This window comes from Cynocephalus volans, chromosome 5 (assembly GCF_027409185.1).
Source record: "Cynocephalus volans isolate mCynVol1 chromosome 5, mCynVol1.pri, whole genome shotgun sequence".
NCBI classification, from domain to species: domain Eukaryota; kingdom Metazoa; phylum Chordata; class Mammalia; order Dermoptera; family Cynocephalidae; genus Cynocephalus; species Cynocephalus volans.
The window spans coordinates 153,230,215-153,249,031 of NC_084464.1; the positions used below are offsets into that span (position 1 = coordinate 153,230,215).

The 18,817-nt window shown below is 33.8% G+C and overlaps 1 protein-coding gene across 3 annotated transcripts in view; it reads left to right on the forward strand.

Annotated features, from left to right (window-relative positions):
• Window positions 1-18,817, forward strand: part of SCAF8 (SR-related CTD associated factor 8) — a 152,198-nt gene that overhangs the window by 63,680 nt on the left and 69,701 nt on the right. For all 3 annotated transcript variants that reach the window (XM_063097604.1, XM_063097606.1, XM_063097603.1), the window contains 8 exons: window positions 5,497-5,628; window positions 5,867-5,979; window positions 6,443-6,636; window positions 9,786-9,886; window positions 12,716-12,829; window positions 13,842-13,998; window positions 15,875-16,008; window positions 17,778-17,922. In XM_063097604.1, the coding sequence (XP_062953674.1) occupies window positions 5,497-5,628; window positions 5,867-5,979; window positions 6,443-6,636; window positions 9,786-9,886; window positions 12,716-12,829; window positions 13,842-13,998; window positions 15,875-16,008; window positions 17,778-17,922 (1,090 nt within the window). The remainder of the gene's footprint in view (window positions 1-5,496; window positions 5,629-5,866; window positions 5,980-6,442; window positions 6,637-9,785; window positions 9,887-12,715; window positions 12,830-13,841; window positions 13,999-15,874; window positions 16,009-17,777; window positions 17,923-18,817) is intronic.

Genomic DNA, 18,817 nt, shown 5'->3' on the forward strand with positions numbered 1-18,817 from the left:
AAAAGGAAAGGACAGCAAATGAGACACTGCTGGGAACTTGACGTTTTAATGCAAACAGTAAATACAAAATGGATATGAATTATATTGTTGCCTAGAATTATGAGAATGGAGTTTCTTACCTTATTTTGAGGAAATAATTCAGATAGGAGTGGTAAGAGTAGGGGTAGTATTTTTTATCAAGCAGATATACCTGCCTGAGACTCCCGTAAGTTGAAGATAGAACATAATGCAGAACATTGAGATGTTGTTTAAAGAAAAACACAAGTTGTAACTCAGAGAAAGGAAACAGGCTATCAGTGATAGAATAATACAAAATCACAGTGCTTTTACAAAGGCAAGTGGTAGTACAGGAGTACGGGTTGAGTATCCCTTATCTGAAATGCTTGGTACCAAAAGTGTTTCAGATTTCGGAATTTTTTTTTTAAAAAAAGAGATTTGGGGATATTTGCAGATACTTAACTTGTTGAGCATTCCTAATCTGAAAATTCGAAATCCAAAATCCAAAATGCTCCAATGAGCATTTCCTTTGAGTTTCTTGTCAGTGTTCAGAAAGTTTCAGATTTTTGGGTTAGGGATGCTCAGCCTGTAGTGATGGAAGAGTTTATCTGACCAACAGATTTGTTCATCTATAAATGTGACACTTAATGTGACACTTTTAGAATTGCCTTAGTCACAGTTTTAATTCAGATGGTTTAGCAGAAGCAATAATATAAAGGTAGTACTCTTGACCAGGTTCTCATGAACACCATGTTATTGAAGTGAAAATTAGAAACTTGAAAGAGAGCAAGTCAGTCTTAAGACTCTCGCCTACCAAAAAAGAGAACTTTGGGCTTAGTTAATTACTCTGTATATAGTAGTTCTAAAATTTCACTGCATGTAGTTGTAAGATTTCTTTGAAGGGAGTAGAAGTTCTTAAAAGCTTCACTGTTCAAAAATGAGTCTGATGAAGAAAAGGGAGTGGTAAGAAATAAGCAACTGTTTCCTAATGTATATGGTGGGCGTGACTGTAAAACCTATGACAGATTTAGAATTAGAAAGTATATTAACAGGGTAACAACTAAATTTAATAAATTGTTTAATTGGCTCTACCAAACTAATTGCCTTAGTGTGCTTAAGACAGAGTGAAATTAGGCAGGAAAATTAAGCATTTTTGTTTGCCAGTAAGCTCAGTATGGCTGCCTAGAAGTTATCATAGTGTTTTAGGAATAGGATTGATAGTGCCACCTTACTCATTGCAGCTCTAACCATACCTGAAGTACATATTGAGGTCTAGTCTACTTAATAGTAGAAAAGCATTGAAAAACTAGGGCACTTTTCTAGAGAGGAATGGCCAGAATTGTGAAGGGACTAGAATCATAAGGGGAATGATTTCTGTTGTCTTCAATAAGCTGGAGTTCATGATTTTGCTGATTGTTATGTTAGGATATTCAAAAGATGTCCGGAGAGCTGTAACTATCCTGGCAGAAATGGTAAAACTAGGGGAAGGCCAGTTAGCTCAGTTGGTATTGATAACACCAAGGTCTATGATTAGATCCCTGTACCAGCCAGCTGCCAAAAAAAAAAAAAAACAGAAAAAATTGTAAGACTAATAAAAGGAGATGTTAACAGAATGTTAGGAATAAGAAGACTAAAGAAGATCCAGCCTATTAACAATGAAGAGCTGTCAGTGGAATATCAGAAATGTGTAACTTACTTTGCTTCAGAAATTTTTTTTTATAGGAGAATAGAATGGAAAGAGCAGAATTGAACATAATAAAGTCTAAGATAGGTAAAATAGTAAGAATCCTGTGTTGCTGCAAATGAATTGTTGTCTCTAGGTTTAAATAAATTACATTTCAGGATACTGAAGTTGAGGGGTTGTTAGACTCATAAATCAGGTAAATGCTGTAGGCATAGTATATGTGGATTTCAGTAAAGCCTTTGACAGTCTTTCCTGCCACTTCTACAAAAAAAATAGAGGAAAGTGGATTTATAATGGATCAAAATGTGACATATAATGAGTGTTAATGCCAACCTTGAAAGAAATCTTTGCTAGCTTCTGTTATCCTTGTTTTCCATTTTTTTCTAATATTTTTATTGATGCTTCGCATGAAGACATTGTTGAAGAAACTAGAGATGTATACCAGGATGTATAGAAAGGATGTATAGCAGAAAATAATTGTCATTTCCCACCTGGGCCCAGGGGCCCTTTTTAATTTTGAATATTTTTAAGTCATCTTAGAGATAGTTTACAGAAGTGAGACTAAAGAGATGAGGTGAAAACCTTATTAGGAATTTTAATATAATTTAAATGTAACAAATCTTTTTGTATTAATTAAATTTAAATGTCACATGTTCTTTTAGCAAAATGGACCATTCCAGAGTTTTGTCACAAAATACTGCAAAATGAAGTCCTTCCCTTTGAATGTTTGGTTGGATTAGAATACCATATTTCCTTTCTTCTTTTTTGTCCTTAGAAATATATTTTTCACATTACTTCCTGGGCTTGAGAAATTGATTTAGGGTATGGTCATCTGAAACTCATAGTCTTCACCATCATCATTAGAGTTTAGAATGCTGCTATTTCTTTGCATTCATCTTCTACTTTGTCTAATAATTGTGAAATATATTCCTATGTCAGTTTTCTTCTCTTTGCCATTACGGCCAGAAAATAAAAAAATATGAATATCCAAACCGTATTCAAGGAAAGCTAAATGCAGACTACAAAGCTGGTGTCTCCAATCCTTTTTCTTGAAATACGATGTAATACTTTTGGTAAAGCATTAAAATTAAATTATTTCAGTATCTAATCATTCTTCTCAACAATTCCATTACTTTTTCTTTAGTCTTTTTTGACATAATTGGAAATAATTGTTAAGTAATGATGAGTAATAATGAAATAATTCCTGGGCTGATGAAATAGCAAAATGTTTCAAAGTATAGGAAAGTAAGACCTATAAGATCCCATAACGTATCTCAGATTTGTTAAAGGGTCCAGTAGACCTTAGGCTAATTGCAAGATAATAAAATACCTTTTAGTGTATTTTTTAAAGTTAATTTTCTTTTTGGTCTTCATGAGACCTGTAAGAAAGAATAAAAGTCATGAAATAGTGATCTTTTCAAATAGGTAAAACTGCTCAAAGAAGAAACTCAAAAACTTCAAACTGGTTGCAGTGGAGCCTTGTGGTTATACCAAAAGTTAACCCATTAAATAGCTAATTAAGGGTGTAAAAGAAGTGGAGTGAAATAGATATGGGGCTTAAGGTGAGTGTTGATGTAAGAAATAAATGATGGGAGGAATATATGAGCACTTAATTAAGACCAAATAATATTCAGGATGAAGTTGAAAATCACCTTGCTGTGTTGCTAAGAATTTTATTGTTATTGTACAATTTTAAAGGTTAATCCAGGACTGTGCTTAAAACACAATTGATTTGTTCTGGAAGAGTATGCTTATTGACTAACTTTTTGGTCAGTACTGTGGTATAGAACATGCCTTTAACTAATAGAAGACTCCTTTCTGTTTTAATTCTAACTTGAGCTTTAATTTAATCAATTTCTAAACCTTGAAAATGTTACGTGTCCCTGCGGAGCCTCTTTCCTCATAAGTAAGGAGACTTGGAACTGTTTTTTAATGCTCTTTTTGGCTTTTTATTTTTATGCTGCTTTCTTTTCTTCCAGTTTAAATGTCATTACTTGTAAGACTCCCTGGTAAACAAACCACTATTGTAATTGGTTTGATGCGATTTGGCGTGACTGAAGTCCTGATCTTGATTTGAAATTGTTTTATTGTAAAGGCATGTAAAATATTCAGTTTTACTGTATATTTAGTGATGCTGTTAAAGAATACTGAGAGTGCTGAAAATAGCAACCATATACTATTGTGTTGGTTATTCTTACAGAGAATAAGATGAAGGGAAAGTAGATCAGATTGTAGCCAGAATAAGTTCACTCTCATAAAAAGGACATTTTGTAATTGAAATAAACTATTCTCAGGGCTTTTAGTTTAGAAAAATCAAATGTACTAAGGCAGTTTAAATTCAGTACTTCCTAAGGCCGGTAAACTGCATGAAACAATTCTTGAGGATCATTCTTACACATTTATTCTATTGCTGAATGTCTTTGGAATTCCCTGCACAAACTGTTAAAAAAAGCAAAAACTTCTTGAAATTATTCTAGCATGATGCAACTGAAGCAAAATTAAATGGCCTAACTAGTCTGTTCCTTACCTTTTGACAGATAAGGATGCCAACTACCTAGTATTTCCAAGAACAGAGCTTCTAAAATCTTGTCTTAATAGGGAGTTGGACATTATCTAAGTTCATTGATAGGTGTTACCTCCTGTGTTCTCTTGTTCGATACCATAGAATTTCTTAAACCTAACTAAAATTATTTGTAGTCTCCCTAAACTAGTACTATGTATATATATATATGTCATCTATACTTTTTTACAGAATATTTTCTTTTTTAAAATTGATCTTATTTATTGCCTTAGCAGTTCTACAAGGTAGGTAGACACCTGTAATCCTTTTAGGGAAGCTGAAACTCAAGAGTTCAGTTAACTTGTTTATCATCACAGAGTTTGTAACAAAGAAACAGTAGTTTTTAGTTGCTTTTTCTGTCAATTATTACACTAATATCCAGTGGATGCGCCACCCAGAACTCCTTTTATTGATCCTAGACACCTGGAAGATTATGTTTCAAGAGATTTATCTACCAAGTCATGTTTTTCCCCATAGTAATTAGTTTTCTGATTTTTAAATATTTAATCATAATCGCAAATTAGGTTCATACTGATTAGCATCAAATAAGCATCGTCAGTATATCAAGTTACTGTAGTTTTTGTCGTGGGGGTGGGGGATGTTCAGATTTTAAGTGTTCCTATAATCAGGCTTTATTGCCTAACTTTTATTAGAATTTAAAAAATATTTTTTATATCTCAAAGTACTTCCCGTTATTTTTGTGAATTCCTAGAGAGGGAACTTGGGGAAGGCCCAAGTTAAGAATGGTTTTGCTAGATCAGTGATTTTGATACCTACATTTGAACTTTGTTTTGCCTTTATACACGTAATATTATTTTTTAATATAAAATATTTTATTGGGCTTTTCATTTATAGCATTTTAAATCTAATTATCAGTTAAATTCTAGATTCATTTAACTATATCGCTCCTGATATAATCCCTTTATAAATCTTGTAGTTTATATTTTCCACAATTAAATGTTTATTTGGAGACCTACTTGATCTTACCATTCTACTCTGATTTTATATACCCTCTTCTCCTTTTATGGAGATGTTACCTGCTTTTAAGTAAACTTAGATTTTTACAAAAGTGCAATTTTATTTTATTTTATTTTCAAAAACTTCCCCCAAAAGTGCAATTTTTGATTTATTAGTTTGTAAATAATTTAACATGGAATTTCTTTATGTATTAGGCTCTTTTGTAGACATGTGATGTTTGCTGTGTTTAAATTTTCATTTGTAATAAAATTAATGATCTCCCTTATGTTCTCAATAGGCCACTCCTCAGGATAGTCAAGAAGGAACATTTGGGTCTGAGCATTCAGCATCACCATCACAAGGGAGCAGTCAACAGCATTTTCTTGAACCTGAGGCCAATTTGGATGATTCCATAGATATTCAGCAACAGGTAAAAGTAAACGCCTTTCTGGATCATAAATTTCTAAAATTAATTAAAGAGTACACATAAAATATTGTGTAATGATGATGTCCAGAATTTCTTTTTCTGACATGTAAGCTCTACACTCTGTTTTTACCTGTTAAGCATTCTTGCTACTATCCGTGAATACGTTTTAAGGGAGAATTGTCAGCATATAACTGAATCTCAACCAGACTTTTTGTTTGTTTGCTGTTCTTTTGACTTTAAGGATATGGATATAGATGAAGGGCAAGATGGCGTAGAAGAGGAGATCTTTGAACAAGAAGCTAAGAAAGTGGCTGTTCGCTCAAGATCAAGAACACATTCGCGATCTCGTTCAAGGTTCTGCAATAATATTTAACAGTACCTGTGTGTGAACTGTTAAAATGTTGCAATCACTGAGTAATGTGGACCTAAGCGGTACAGAGATTTGAGTAAAATGCATGTTTGATACTTGATTACAATGTAAAATATTTTAAGAGGTAGCTAAATATAAAAATTTTTATTTTTATTTATTTTATTTTATTTTTTTATTTTTTGTCTTTTTTGTGACCTGTAAGGAGATCGCAACCCTTGGTGTGGTGTCGCCGGCACTGCGCTCAGCCAGTGAGCGCACCGGCCACTCCTATATAGGATCCGAACCCGCGGCCGGAGCGCTGCTGCGCTCCCAAGTGCTGCACTCTCCCGAGTGCGCCACGGAGCCGGCCCAGAATATAAAAATTTTTAAATTATTTTTTCCTCTCATTTAGAATTGAGAAATTTGATAGGATAATGTAGGTAGAAGTAAAATACAATTTTTTTATAGATCACCGAGAAAACGAAGGTCTAGGTCACGGTCTGGTTCTCGAAAGCGTAAACACAGAAAGCGATCACGCTCCCGCTCAAGAGAGAGAAAAAGAAAATCATCACGTTCATACTCAAGTGAGAGGAGAGCCAGAGAAAGGGAAAAAGAACGACAGAAAAAGGGATTACCTCCAATCAGATCTAAAACATTAAGTGGTAAGTAACATACTTTTACAAAGTTTTGGTTTTGATAAATATTTTTTAAAAATAGTTTCGTGCTATAAGATTTCTCAACCAAATTTTATTTTCATACCAAGAAATTGAAAAGTGGTTTGGCAAATGAGTAATTTTGTCTTCTGATTTTGTAATGTGATAGAGAAGAAAAGAAAAAGAGCAGAATCTATTCAAATATGAGGTCATTGAGAGCTGATTTTCTTAGTGCACGTTAGAAAATATGACTTGACAAAAAAAATAATAAAGCACACCTACTTAGTATCTATAGCATGGAAACAGTGACTTCTATCCAAAGTACCCTAACTGATTATGTACCAGGTTTGTAGAAGTAAAAATTATATGAAGCATATACTTTGCTATAATTTTTAAAGCAAATTATAAATTATGGGTTAATACTAGAGTAGAAATTCCTGTTGTACAAACTTGCCCCTCCTTATATGTTAATCTATTATGTATGATTAGAACAAATTTGATAGTGGTGGGGTTTGTTTTAGGAGTAGGCTAGGAGAGAGAGAGTTCACTTGGTAGGAATGTTAAGTATAGCAAAGTAACTTGTAATTAGTGGCAGATTCTGCCTAGGGGACTCTCAGTGGGTTATGACTTCTAAGGTGAACTAGTAGACTACAGATGGGTGAAGAAATACATAAAATGGAGCAAATTGTCATTCTTCTCCAAGAGCTAATCATTGATCATGTTATCTAATTTTTGAAGGTCTCCAAATAAATTCTTTCTGCCTGGGAGATAGATAAATAATTGGTATAACTTATACTGCTAGAGCATCTTGGAAACCCAGGCCTATAATGAAAGGCAACAGCCACCTTTTTACTAAGTTTTGGCTTGTAGTAGGTCTTGTCTTGCCAGAATCTTATCTGGTTATGAGAGCTGATATTAATTTAGTAATATTGATATTCCTAGCTCTGGAAGTTTCTGTTTGACCCTTAGAGTGAAGGACTGAATTTAAACATTGTAGTGCCGGCTGATAAAGAAATAATGTCAAAGGTCTGAGCACAAAATTTCTGCTATGCCTTTTCACATGATTACCATTAGGACATTCAGAATCATCAGTTTTTCACTAATATCAGGTTAGAGTTTTTACGTGGATTCTTTCATTTAGTTCCTCGCCTGACTTGTAATGTTGCTGTCACTATTTTTATAGTAATAACTATGGAATTTATTTTCTATTACATATTTATTTTCCTGGGTAAAACACACAGTAAAAAAATTTAGAAAGCACATGAGCAAATACAGTGAATATATCTTTTGTTCTTTACTTCGCAACTGTCCTCATCAGAAACAATATCAATTTCTTTGGTCCCTATTTTCTCTCGACACATTTTAAATACATATGGTAGTGTTTCCCTACTATTTGTCTTTAGCATGGATTTTAGAGCACAAGGTTTTCATGAACAGTTCAGGGTATAGAAAGCATCGATAAACAATAGCATTTCAAGAAACAAGTGTCCTGTCCCCATGGGCTGGGGGAGTATCATCATTGTTGTCTTGGGGGAAAAAAGTGGAAACAAGTTCGGGAAGATTAAGGAAGCTGGATTATGCAGGACAGAGTAATGAAGAGGAGGGAACTATTCAGTGAAAGAGCTCTAGAAATCTGTTACGGGTTTGTGGTAGGTTGAATAATGCTTTCCCCCACCCCAACCTCCCCAAAGCTGTTCACATCCAAATCACTAAAGTTTGTAAATATATTACGTTACGTGGTAAAAGGGATTTTGCATTCCCTTTTAAATTAAGGATCTTGAGGTGAGGAGATAAACTTGGATTATCCATTAGGGCCTAATTTAATCACAAAATTAGGAGAAGGAATCAAGAGGGTCAGAGAGAAAAGGTGATGTGGTAATGAATGGAGAGAGAAATTGGGAAATGCTATGATGCTGGCTTTGAAGATGGAGGATGGAGCCATAAGCCAGGGAATATAGTCAGCTTGTAGAAGCTAGCAAAGGCAAGGAAACAGATTCTCCCCTGGAGCCTCCAGAAGGAGTGCAGCCCTGCTTACACATTGTAGATCCCTAGAACTGTAAGAGAATAAATTTGTTTTAAGTTTGTGTTAATTTGTTAGTAGCACTAATACAGGCCCCTTGAGACTTTAGTTGAATAGTAAGTTATATATACATGGGGTAAGAAGGCACTAGAAAAAGAACAACTAGCAGGGATCTGTGTTAGCTAAAAGATTCCTGAAGATTTCACAGGTCTGGGGGAGGTTTGAGTTCTGACTAGCCAGAGTGGAGAGACCTCATTGAAAACCCAGGACACTCAGTGTGATCTAGCCAAGGATCACACCTCAGGGTGGTGCTAAGTTAGCTCTAGTGTAAAACCTGCTCTAGCCCTGCCCTGTTACAGATAAAAAGTAGTCAAAAAACTGGAAATCTATTTTATAAATGACATGGATATAAATCCAAGTATAGGTCTGCAAATGTGTCAGCTGTAAATATTTTTAAAAAATAAATGACTTACGGTAAAATTGTTCATGCAGACATGTACAGTATAGCTAAAAGTAGGCTAGGTGTCTCGTGTTTAACATTTGTTTATTAGAGGGAAGTGGCTTTCAGCAGCTAAGTATCTTTCTTTTGTGATAGGAACTTAAGGGGTTTAATTCAGCCTTTTCCCCTTTGTATATGCATGCAAAGTATTATTTCCGTAAGGATAAGATAGTTTTCAGATTTATCTGTTATTAGGGAGAAACATCCACTTAGTCATTCCAGCACAGAATGATACTTACAAATACAGATAGGATTGCTGTGAGAAGTGTTTTGGAGACTTTGTTGCACATTAGAATTACCTAGGGAACTTTAAAGCTACCCGTTCCCAGTCTGTCTTACTCCATACCAGTCATGCTCTCTTAGAGTGAGACTTTGGCATCCATGGCTGGTTCAAGTGTATAGCCACGCTTGAACACATGTGAGATGAAAGATGTTGACTTGGCATAAATGTGAATGTACACCTGGGATTTTAGTTGATTTTTATATGTAACAGATAAAGTGTCCATTAACAGGTATTTTAAATATACACACTATCTTAAAACTAATCTGTTATTATTATTACTGCTTGTTTCCTCAGCTACTTGAAAGAAGTAACTGCGTTTATGTGATTTAGGTCATTTATCTCTTGTGTCTTGACAGTATGTAGTACTACTCTCTGGGTTGGCCAGGTGGACAAGAAAGCAACACAGCAAGATTTAACCAACCTTTTTGAAGAGTTTGGACAAATTGAATCCATTAATGTAAGTGTTAGTTCTTAAACAATAGTTTAAAGTAAAGAAAAAGAAAAAAATAGAGGGTTTTCACTCATACAAAGAATCATTTCAGTTCCTAATTAGCCCAGTAGTGTCTGCCTTTTAATAATGTACATCCTTACAAAGATTGTCTTTCTTACTTCGATCATTTCTATGTCTACTCTGATGCTGTTTATCACCTTAATTAATTTTACATTTTTAATGGAATTCTAACAAAATATCATTAGGGTTTTATAGCAGTGAAGTGCTTGATTCCTAAAAACATCAGATGTTTGAGTTAGCTGGAACCCTGTGTATGATGTAGTTTAATTTCTTTTTTTTTTTTTTTTTTTTTTTATGTATACAGATGTTCCTTGAATTACGATGGATTTATCTGGACATAACTCCATCGTAAGTCTAGGAGCATACTGAGTGCGTATTGCTTTTGCACCATAGTGAAGTAGAAAAATGGTAAGCCATTATAAGTTGGGGACTGTCTGTATAAAGAAAGTGAGTCCCACAGATTTGTAATCACGTGCACATGAGCACATAAGTAGTGGTGGAGACACAACTTACGGGATCTTGGTCTCTTGCCAGTCCCCACCCGTACTTTCTTCTTCCCCCCTGCCTCCCTCCCTTGCTCTCTCTTTCTTATCAAACAAAGCCAATGTTAGGCAAGAAAAACTGTAACAACAGTAACTTGAGCATAACGTTCACTCTTCAAATTGGTTCTTTCACTGGTTTTGCCCCACCCATTCTCCTTTGAGTATTTTCTTCTTGAGGTCTATTGCTTTTTCCTGGAGATCAGATATTCTTAATTAGTCATTTTAATTGTTCTTATCCTTTCAAATTATATGCTTTCTTGTCTGTCTTCACCCCCCTTATAAAAATTACAAGTAGTGAAATAAAACTAAGTAATGAAATGTTTTATAGTCCATTCATTTGTTTAAGGAAACTTTCAATTCATTAGGGTTCTGATTTCATTTGCCGTTGTTATACTTTTATGTTTATTGGACCTTTTATCATTATTTATCAAAAAATTGCTCAGTTTTTTTTTTTTTTTTTTCCTAGTCTTAATTCCCAATGTTCCCTGTATGGCCAAACTTGACATTTCTGTATTAATAACAGCATTCTTCATTTGAATTGGGTTTGATCATTTTGTATTTTCTTTGAAGTACGTATGATCTCATTGGAGCCTCATAAGAAGCTGGTTAAGTAATTCAAGTATCGTTATTTTCCAGTGAGGAAACCAAGTGATTTGCTTGAGTTACACAGATAATAAATAGGTAATTGGTTGAGTATTTCAGATTTCTCTTTCCACAACACAAGAGTGCTTATAGGCTTCTCTTACTATTTTGTCTTTTTAAATCTCACCTGTCAAGACCTAGCTATCTTTCTTTCATATACCCTTTCTGAATTTTTTTCATCATCATATACTGTTTCTGAAATTTTTTCTCATTTTCTCCTGTTCTTAAACTAATGGTTCTCAGCCCTACTTGTATATCAGAAATCTGTTTTGACATTTGAAAAAATTGGCTGCGCATACTCGATATCTGTAAATTCTTACCATATTGCCACAGCTACACAGGTGATTCTGATGCACAGCAGGAATCATTGCTTTGAACAGACCCTGTGTCCAAGTAGCATTTTGGATTTTCTGGTTTCTTCATCATATTTGTAGTCTTTCTTGTATCAAAGTCCCTTGAAAATCTGTTCACCTTCTCTTTCATCTATTGTATTGCTTTTTGAAAGTACACTACTTGCAAACAAAAGGCACTAAGTTATTTTGTGAACTGAAGTGAACTGAATGGTAAAACCCAGGGTGTGAAGTTGTTGGAAAATTCATAAACCATTTAGTTAATTTGGGGGAGTTTGAGGACTGAGAATTTTGGTATTTTGTAGGATGTTGGTGAGCTTGAAGAAAATATTTTCAGTGGATTGGTGAGGAGTTGGAGCTACATTGCAAGAGATAAAGAATATCAGGGGTTGGATGATAGACGTCTCTTTTAAGAACTTTGGTGTTAGATTAGAGATATACCTTGAGATGTTAGCAAGGCTGAGGGAAAGGCTTTTATTTTGACAAATAAAGCTCATTAGGTCTTGAGTAATAGTTAAGTGAAAGAATGTCTTTTGAGTTTCTCAGAAAGAAGCTGAAATTCTGTGTGTAGTTTTCTGAATTAATACATTAAGGATAATTTTATAATATGGTATTTTATAGAATAGTTAAATGCTTTGTAAATTAGTCTCATATCCTTACACTGATGCTGTTTTCCTATTTATCTTGAAACTTTTGTTCAGAAGCACTTAAAGTTTTATAAGATTGAAAAGTTTTGTTTTATCATTAATTGTTATAGATTGAAGATATTATATTAAAGATACTTCTCCCAAACAAAAACCCTCTTCATGTTATTCAATATAACATTTGGAAATATTTAGTAGGAATAAATTATTTGCTTCAAATATTTTGGCCATACAGTATTATTTCCCTTTTATGTGGTGATATTGTATATATGGAATTACACTCTTTTTTTGTTTTGGTAGTCCCTTATTTTGTATTTAAAAAACCTTGACTTGTGATATATATGAGATTTCACATATATCATGGCTTAGAATGAGACTTCATTGTTAGGGTTTGAATTTTGGGGTGTTTTTACACTAAGTAATTGGTATATGAATTGTACCAATAAATATCTGGAGGAAGAAAGGGAAAACAATTCAGTCATCTATCAAAGTTGAATGGGAGTATTAGTTGTCAAAATTCTGTTTCATTAAAACCATAAAATGCCAGAATGAATTTCCATCCTATACCTTCTCTAAAAAAGTAATTTTTTTTAATAGATGATTCCTCCCAGGGGCTGTGCTTATGTGTGTATGGTTCATCGACAAGATGCATTTCGAGCTCTTCAGAAACTTAGTTCTGGGTCATATAAAATTGGGTCCAAGGTCATTAAGGTAAGATTTTTGTGGCAGGGGAGGTGGGGGGGCAGCCAACATTTCAATGCCTATTACTTCAGAATAAGTTTTTCATCGGAAAAGGTCACATGCTCATGTTTTATTGGATTATTAGACTATCCCTGTATTATTTCAGAATTGTTGACTTGCAGGCTTAGATATAGGTAAAATAAGTCCAATAACCAAAAGTTTAGTCAGTTTCTTGAAATCACACTTCCATGGTTCTGAGTCATCTAGGGCACCATTTTATGAGCAGAATTTTTTCACTTTTACAAGTTTGTCTTTTATTTACTCTTTCCTCCCAGCACTTCCTAATTATACCACCTAATTATATTAATTGATTTCTCCTGGTTTTTTAAAATCTTATACAAACCAGGCCTTTGTGAAGGGATTATCAGTTAGCATGATTTAATTTTCTTAGTGTTTAAACTGAGAATTTATTGACTATTTTTCTGTTACTTTTGTGAGTAATACACAGTTTTATTTCTGCTATTTGGAGATAATTTATTCTATCAGTTGCTGTAACTGAATTAAAACCTTTAAAGTAATTTCTTTTAAGGGGGTTAATGTATGCCCATCTTTTGTCATTTTATGGCAGAGTTTCTCTGTGTAAGCTAAAGATCACTTGTCTCCTCTTTCCTGGAGTACAAGATTTTGTTTAAATTATAATAACTGTCCTAATTATCACTAATATAGGTTGACATTTTTATGGTGAAAGGTAGATTTGGGTTGTCACTGGAAATGTATTGTTTTAGAGTTAAAACAAGAAGTGGAAATGAATCCCATATTGTAAACATTGTCTCTATCCAATGCAAGTTTTATTTTAAAAACAAAAGTAGAAAATTCATGGAAAGAAATTTGTCCACTATTAGTCTTCTAGCTTTGCTCATTTAACTATTTTCTGAAACTACTTTGATTTGTATTTATATTATTTAAATATAATTTTGAGCTTTTTACCTTGTTTTACAGTATGTGTTTGAGCTTCCTTTTTTACTCTTCCCACTCACAATAGATTGCTTGGGCTTTAAACAAAGGTGTAAAAACAGAATATAAACAATTCTGGGATGTGGATCTTGGAGTCACTTATATACCATGGGAAAAAGTTAAAGTGGATGACTTGGAAGGTTTTGCAGAAGGAGGCATGATTGATCAGGAGACTGTAAATACTGGTAAGAACACTAATGTCATTTCGTTGTTTAAAAAAGTTAGGTTTTAATTGAAATGGGTTTTCAGTGTATATTTTATTTCCTGGATTCATCTGAAAAAATGAAAAGAAAAGAAACATGAATGTGTCTGATATACATGCGTTAATGGGTCCTATTTCATAGGTGTCAAAGTATAGATTAGAAAAGTATAGATAGAAGTCTGTAAATGTAGTATTTTTCATGTATGGTGTTGATATTTAAGACGGAGTTGTATATATAGAGGATTTTTTAAACTAGATATTTCTAATTCCTTGAGTTTAAGTGGGAATTGGGGTCTTGGGAAGCCTCTTTGAAAAACTCTCCAGATTATTTTGAATAGTATCCATGTTGAGAATAGCAGGAATAGAACTGTATTTTAGGGAGCTCTAGTTCAGATTCATGATGTGTTAGAATACCTATAACCAAATGATCATCCCAGCCTTTTCTTTTTTAAAGATTTGTCTTTTTATTTTAAAAAATTCCAGTTATAAATTCACAAAATGATTGGCACTTATAATCAGTAAGAAATCTTAAAATTGATATTTGGGAAAGAAATTTGATATGTATTTCTTCACATCTTAGCATTTATCAGAATTAGCTAATTTTTGGAATATTTTGGTTGTTAGGCCAGTGCAAATATTTTTAAACTTTTTAAAAAATTGTTTCTGTCAGTTTGTTCCCCGTGCCACCCCAATCTTTGATGGCTCTTTCTCCAGGACATTCATTCCTTCAGTAAATAGTTTAATTCCTGTTGTGTGTCAGGCCTAATTTTAGAAACTAGAATTATAGCAGTGAGACGAATAGATAAAAATCCTTCCTCTTGTATATAGCACAGTGATTGACATACTACTGCCCATCAGCCAAATCCTGCTGGTAGCCTGTTCTGCAAATAAAGTTTTATTGAAAGACAGCCACCCTCACTTGTGTAACTATTTTATGTGACTTTTTTTTTTTTTGTAATAGTAATTGAATAGTTTCAACAGAGAACATGTAGCCAGCAAAGCCTAAAATAATTACTATAGAAAAAGTTTTCCAACCTATGTTCTAGTGGAAAGAAGTAGATAAACTGTACTGTATAGTATTTTGGTGTTGATAAGTTCTAAGAAGAATAAACAGGGAAGGGGGATGGACAGTGAAGGTATGGAGGTATTGCAGTTTTTAAGTGATTATAGAAGGTCTAATGGAGAGAGTTATATTTGAAGGGGTGAGACATGCAGCTATCTGGGCAAAGAGCATTCCATACTCAGGGAGAAGTTAAGTGCAAAGTCTGTATTAAAAAACAAGGAGACCAGTATAGCTTGAACAGGGTAAATGAGGAGTGAGTAGTAGGAGATGAAGGCAGACAGGTACAAGGGGCAAAGTTGCATCTTAATAGTCTTAACTTGATCTTTACTCTGAATGAGATGGAGAACTGATGGAGGAACCATTAGAGCTTTTTTGTTCTATTTTTGCGTAGCTGTATTTTCAGAAGGATTTTTCTGTATTGGGTTAATACTTTTCTAGTTGTTCTTCCTTTGTTGTACTTTGTGATAAAAATATAGAATAAGGTGATTACTTTGATATCAGACAGCCTTTGAGATATGTATCTATTATATCCCTTCTAAGTGTTTTCTTTAGTCTAAATGTAGTGTACTTCATTTGTGTCTCGTGTGATGCTTTTTTGGACTCCTTAGTATTCTTAGACAGATTTATCTGGGCAAAAATCTAGTGTGGCACCTACAGTTGTGGATATATCTTAAAGATGTGCCAAGGTAAATGAGGGACTTGGATGTGAAATAAACATATACCTAGAAAAAAAATGAAAAAAAAAATGAAAAGTTGCACCTATCCAAAGGAAATCAATTTCAAATATTTTGTTTAGAATGGGAAACTGTGAAAAGCTCAGAACCTGTTAAAGAGACGGTCCAGACAACTCAGAGTCCAACTCCAGTTGAAAAGGAGACAGTGGTCACAACCCAGGCAGAGGTTTTCCCTCCACCTGTTGCTATGTTGCAGGTTAGTGCTGAGTGATTTTTTAAAATGTGTTAGTTTACATTTTCTGTTTTTACTCATGTATTTACTTTATAAAACTTGGAGGAAATTGTCCAAATTAGAATGAATGTTTGTCAGTACTACTAGGTAAAAGAATTTTTTCTTTAATCTCTTAAAAAAAATTTTTTTTTTATCACAAAATGTGATATTGTGCTAAACTCATTAGGTTTAAAATGAAGGTAAATATGGAAGTATTGCCTGTAGGAACTTGCATGACTGTTTTCTTTAGATTCATGTTTTTTTAAGAAGTCAAATTGACAGAACAATAAGTTATATTAATGAGTTTAGTCAAACACTTTTTAAAAATTATTTTTGGAAATGGTGTCATATTTAAATATATTTATTTATTGAACAGATATTTATTGAGTGCCAGATCTGTGACATACACTGTTTCTAGGCACTTGGGATAGGGATACATCAGTGAAAAAAACCACAAATCCCTGCCCTTTTGGAGCTTTTGTTCTCAACATGGGAGACAGAAAATATAAAATAAATAGAATTTTGAGATCCTGTGGAAGGAAAAAGATAGGGTAAGGCTGGTTGTGGATGCCTGGATAGGTGCTTACAATTTTAAATAGAATGGTCAGGGTAGACCTAATTGAGAATGTGAAATTTGAGCAACACCTTAAAGGTGATGAGAGAATTAACCATGTGGATATCTGAGGAAGAGATTCCAGGAAGAGGGAACAACTAGTGCAAAGGCCTTATTCCAGTAACATGCTTGGTGGGTTCTGAGAATAGTTAAGTGGGCTAGGGTAAAGGGAGTGAGAGGCCAGTTAGTTGAAGATAAATCTATATAAGGACTTTGGTTTTCACTCTAAATGAGGTGAGCTATTCGAGGATTTCGAGCAGAGAAGTGACTTGATCTGACTTAACAGTTTGAGACTAGCCTGTAGTGAGCATTGATAAAAGGAGGGAGACCAGTTGAAGGACAATTGTAGCAATCCTGCTGAGATATGATGGTGGCTCAGAATAGCAGTGGAGGTGATAAGAAGTCATCAGATAGGAACAGTGGGAATTTCTGGTATGACTGAATTTGGGGTTGTGAGAAAAAGCAAAAGCAAGCTTTTTGGTCTGAGAATTTGGAAAGATGGAAATTCTATTATCTGAGAATGGGAAAGACTGGAAAGAGTCCTTTTGGGAAAGACAATGGGAAATTCAGTTGTTTTGTACATGTTAAGTAGGAAGTGTATTTTAGACAATGAAGTTGAGATGTTGAACAGCACTTGATAAAATGTGAAGTTCAAGAGAGAGGTTAAGCTATGGTGCAGATAAATATTTGGGACTTTTTGTACCTAGGATGAGTAAAGGATATTCATGGTGGGATTAAAAAATAAATTTATGAGGAATTTGAGCCATTCTAAAGCTATTATTGACATGATTCCCAGTGGTGGTTTGGTTGCATGACATAGATAGGTATTATATAGCTTAGTGGGAGATGGTAGATTAAAATTGAATATGGTATTCAGTATTCAATTAGGTGACCATTACTCTATGACACTTGAATATATTATAGATTTCACAATCTCCAAGTAAACTTATAATGTTGCCTTGCTTTTGCTCTAAGTAGGTTCATTCACAAGTATACAGAAAGGAAAAAAAAAAAAAAACAATATAGTGGTATTTACTTTCTTTCTTAAAGAAATAGAAATAATTTACCTTTACTTTTTCCAAGATGTAATCATTGCAGGTGAATAAACTAATCAATGGATTTTTTTTTCTATCTACCAAAGATCCCAGTAGCACCAGCCGTGCCTACAGTTAGTTTAGTCCCACCAGCGTTTCCTGTGTCAATGCCGGTTCCTCCTCCTGGGTTCAGTCCAATTCCTCCACCTCCTTTTCTACGAGCAAGTTTTAACCCTTCACAACCACCTCCTGGTAAGGAATTTTCTTACTGTTTGGACTCTGTTTAGAATATCATTAAAGATGTTTTTTTTCCAGGTTTAAGTGCCATAGAGCAGTAGTTCTCAGACCCTCGCATACCTCAGAATCACCTGGATGATTTGTTAAAGCACAGATTGTTGGGCCCAGCCTCCAGAGGTTTTGCTCCATTAATTGGGTCTGTGGTGGGGACAGAGAGTTTTCATTTCCAACACATTCCCAGAATGCAGATTGCTGGGAGAAGCACTCACAGAAAATAGAATGGAATTCCTTTAACATCATTGAAAATCATTACTCCTGAAATAATACAAAATTTATGTTGAAGTTTTTATGTGAAAGTTCTCTGCAATTATCACTCTTTCATCACAGAGTTTGCATTCAGTTCTATAGATTGTCCCTCCTAAAAATCAGCAGGTTCCATTTTGACATTAGAAATTTAAAATGCTAATTAAATACTTTTTTTTTTTTTTTTTTACCTAATTCTTAATAAACAAAAGTTCCTTGAATCATTGTTTCCAGGAAAAAATTATAGATTACTTAAATACACATCTTATCAATTAAATATATATAATTCTTATATAGTTTGAGATAGAGCTTTTAATATCAAACCATGGGAGATTAGAACTAGAACAGTGAGGGAAGAGATGCAAGGGATTAAATATTTCAAAATTGAACTTCATGAATTATTTGCATGTTATAAGAAAAGAAGTACCTTGATTTCTGTAATTTAAGTTCTTGGCCATTGGGATAGAGTTCCTAAAACTGTCAACAAGACTAGAAAGTAAATTTGTCACCTGAGAATGTTGTAATTTATTTGTCATGTAATGTAAACTTTTTAAATTGCAGTTTAATACATAATTTGAAATTGACAGTTTTTAATAATTTTATTTTT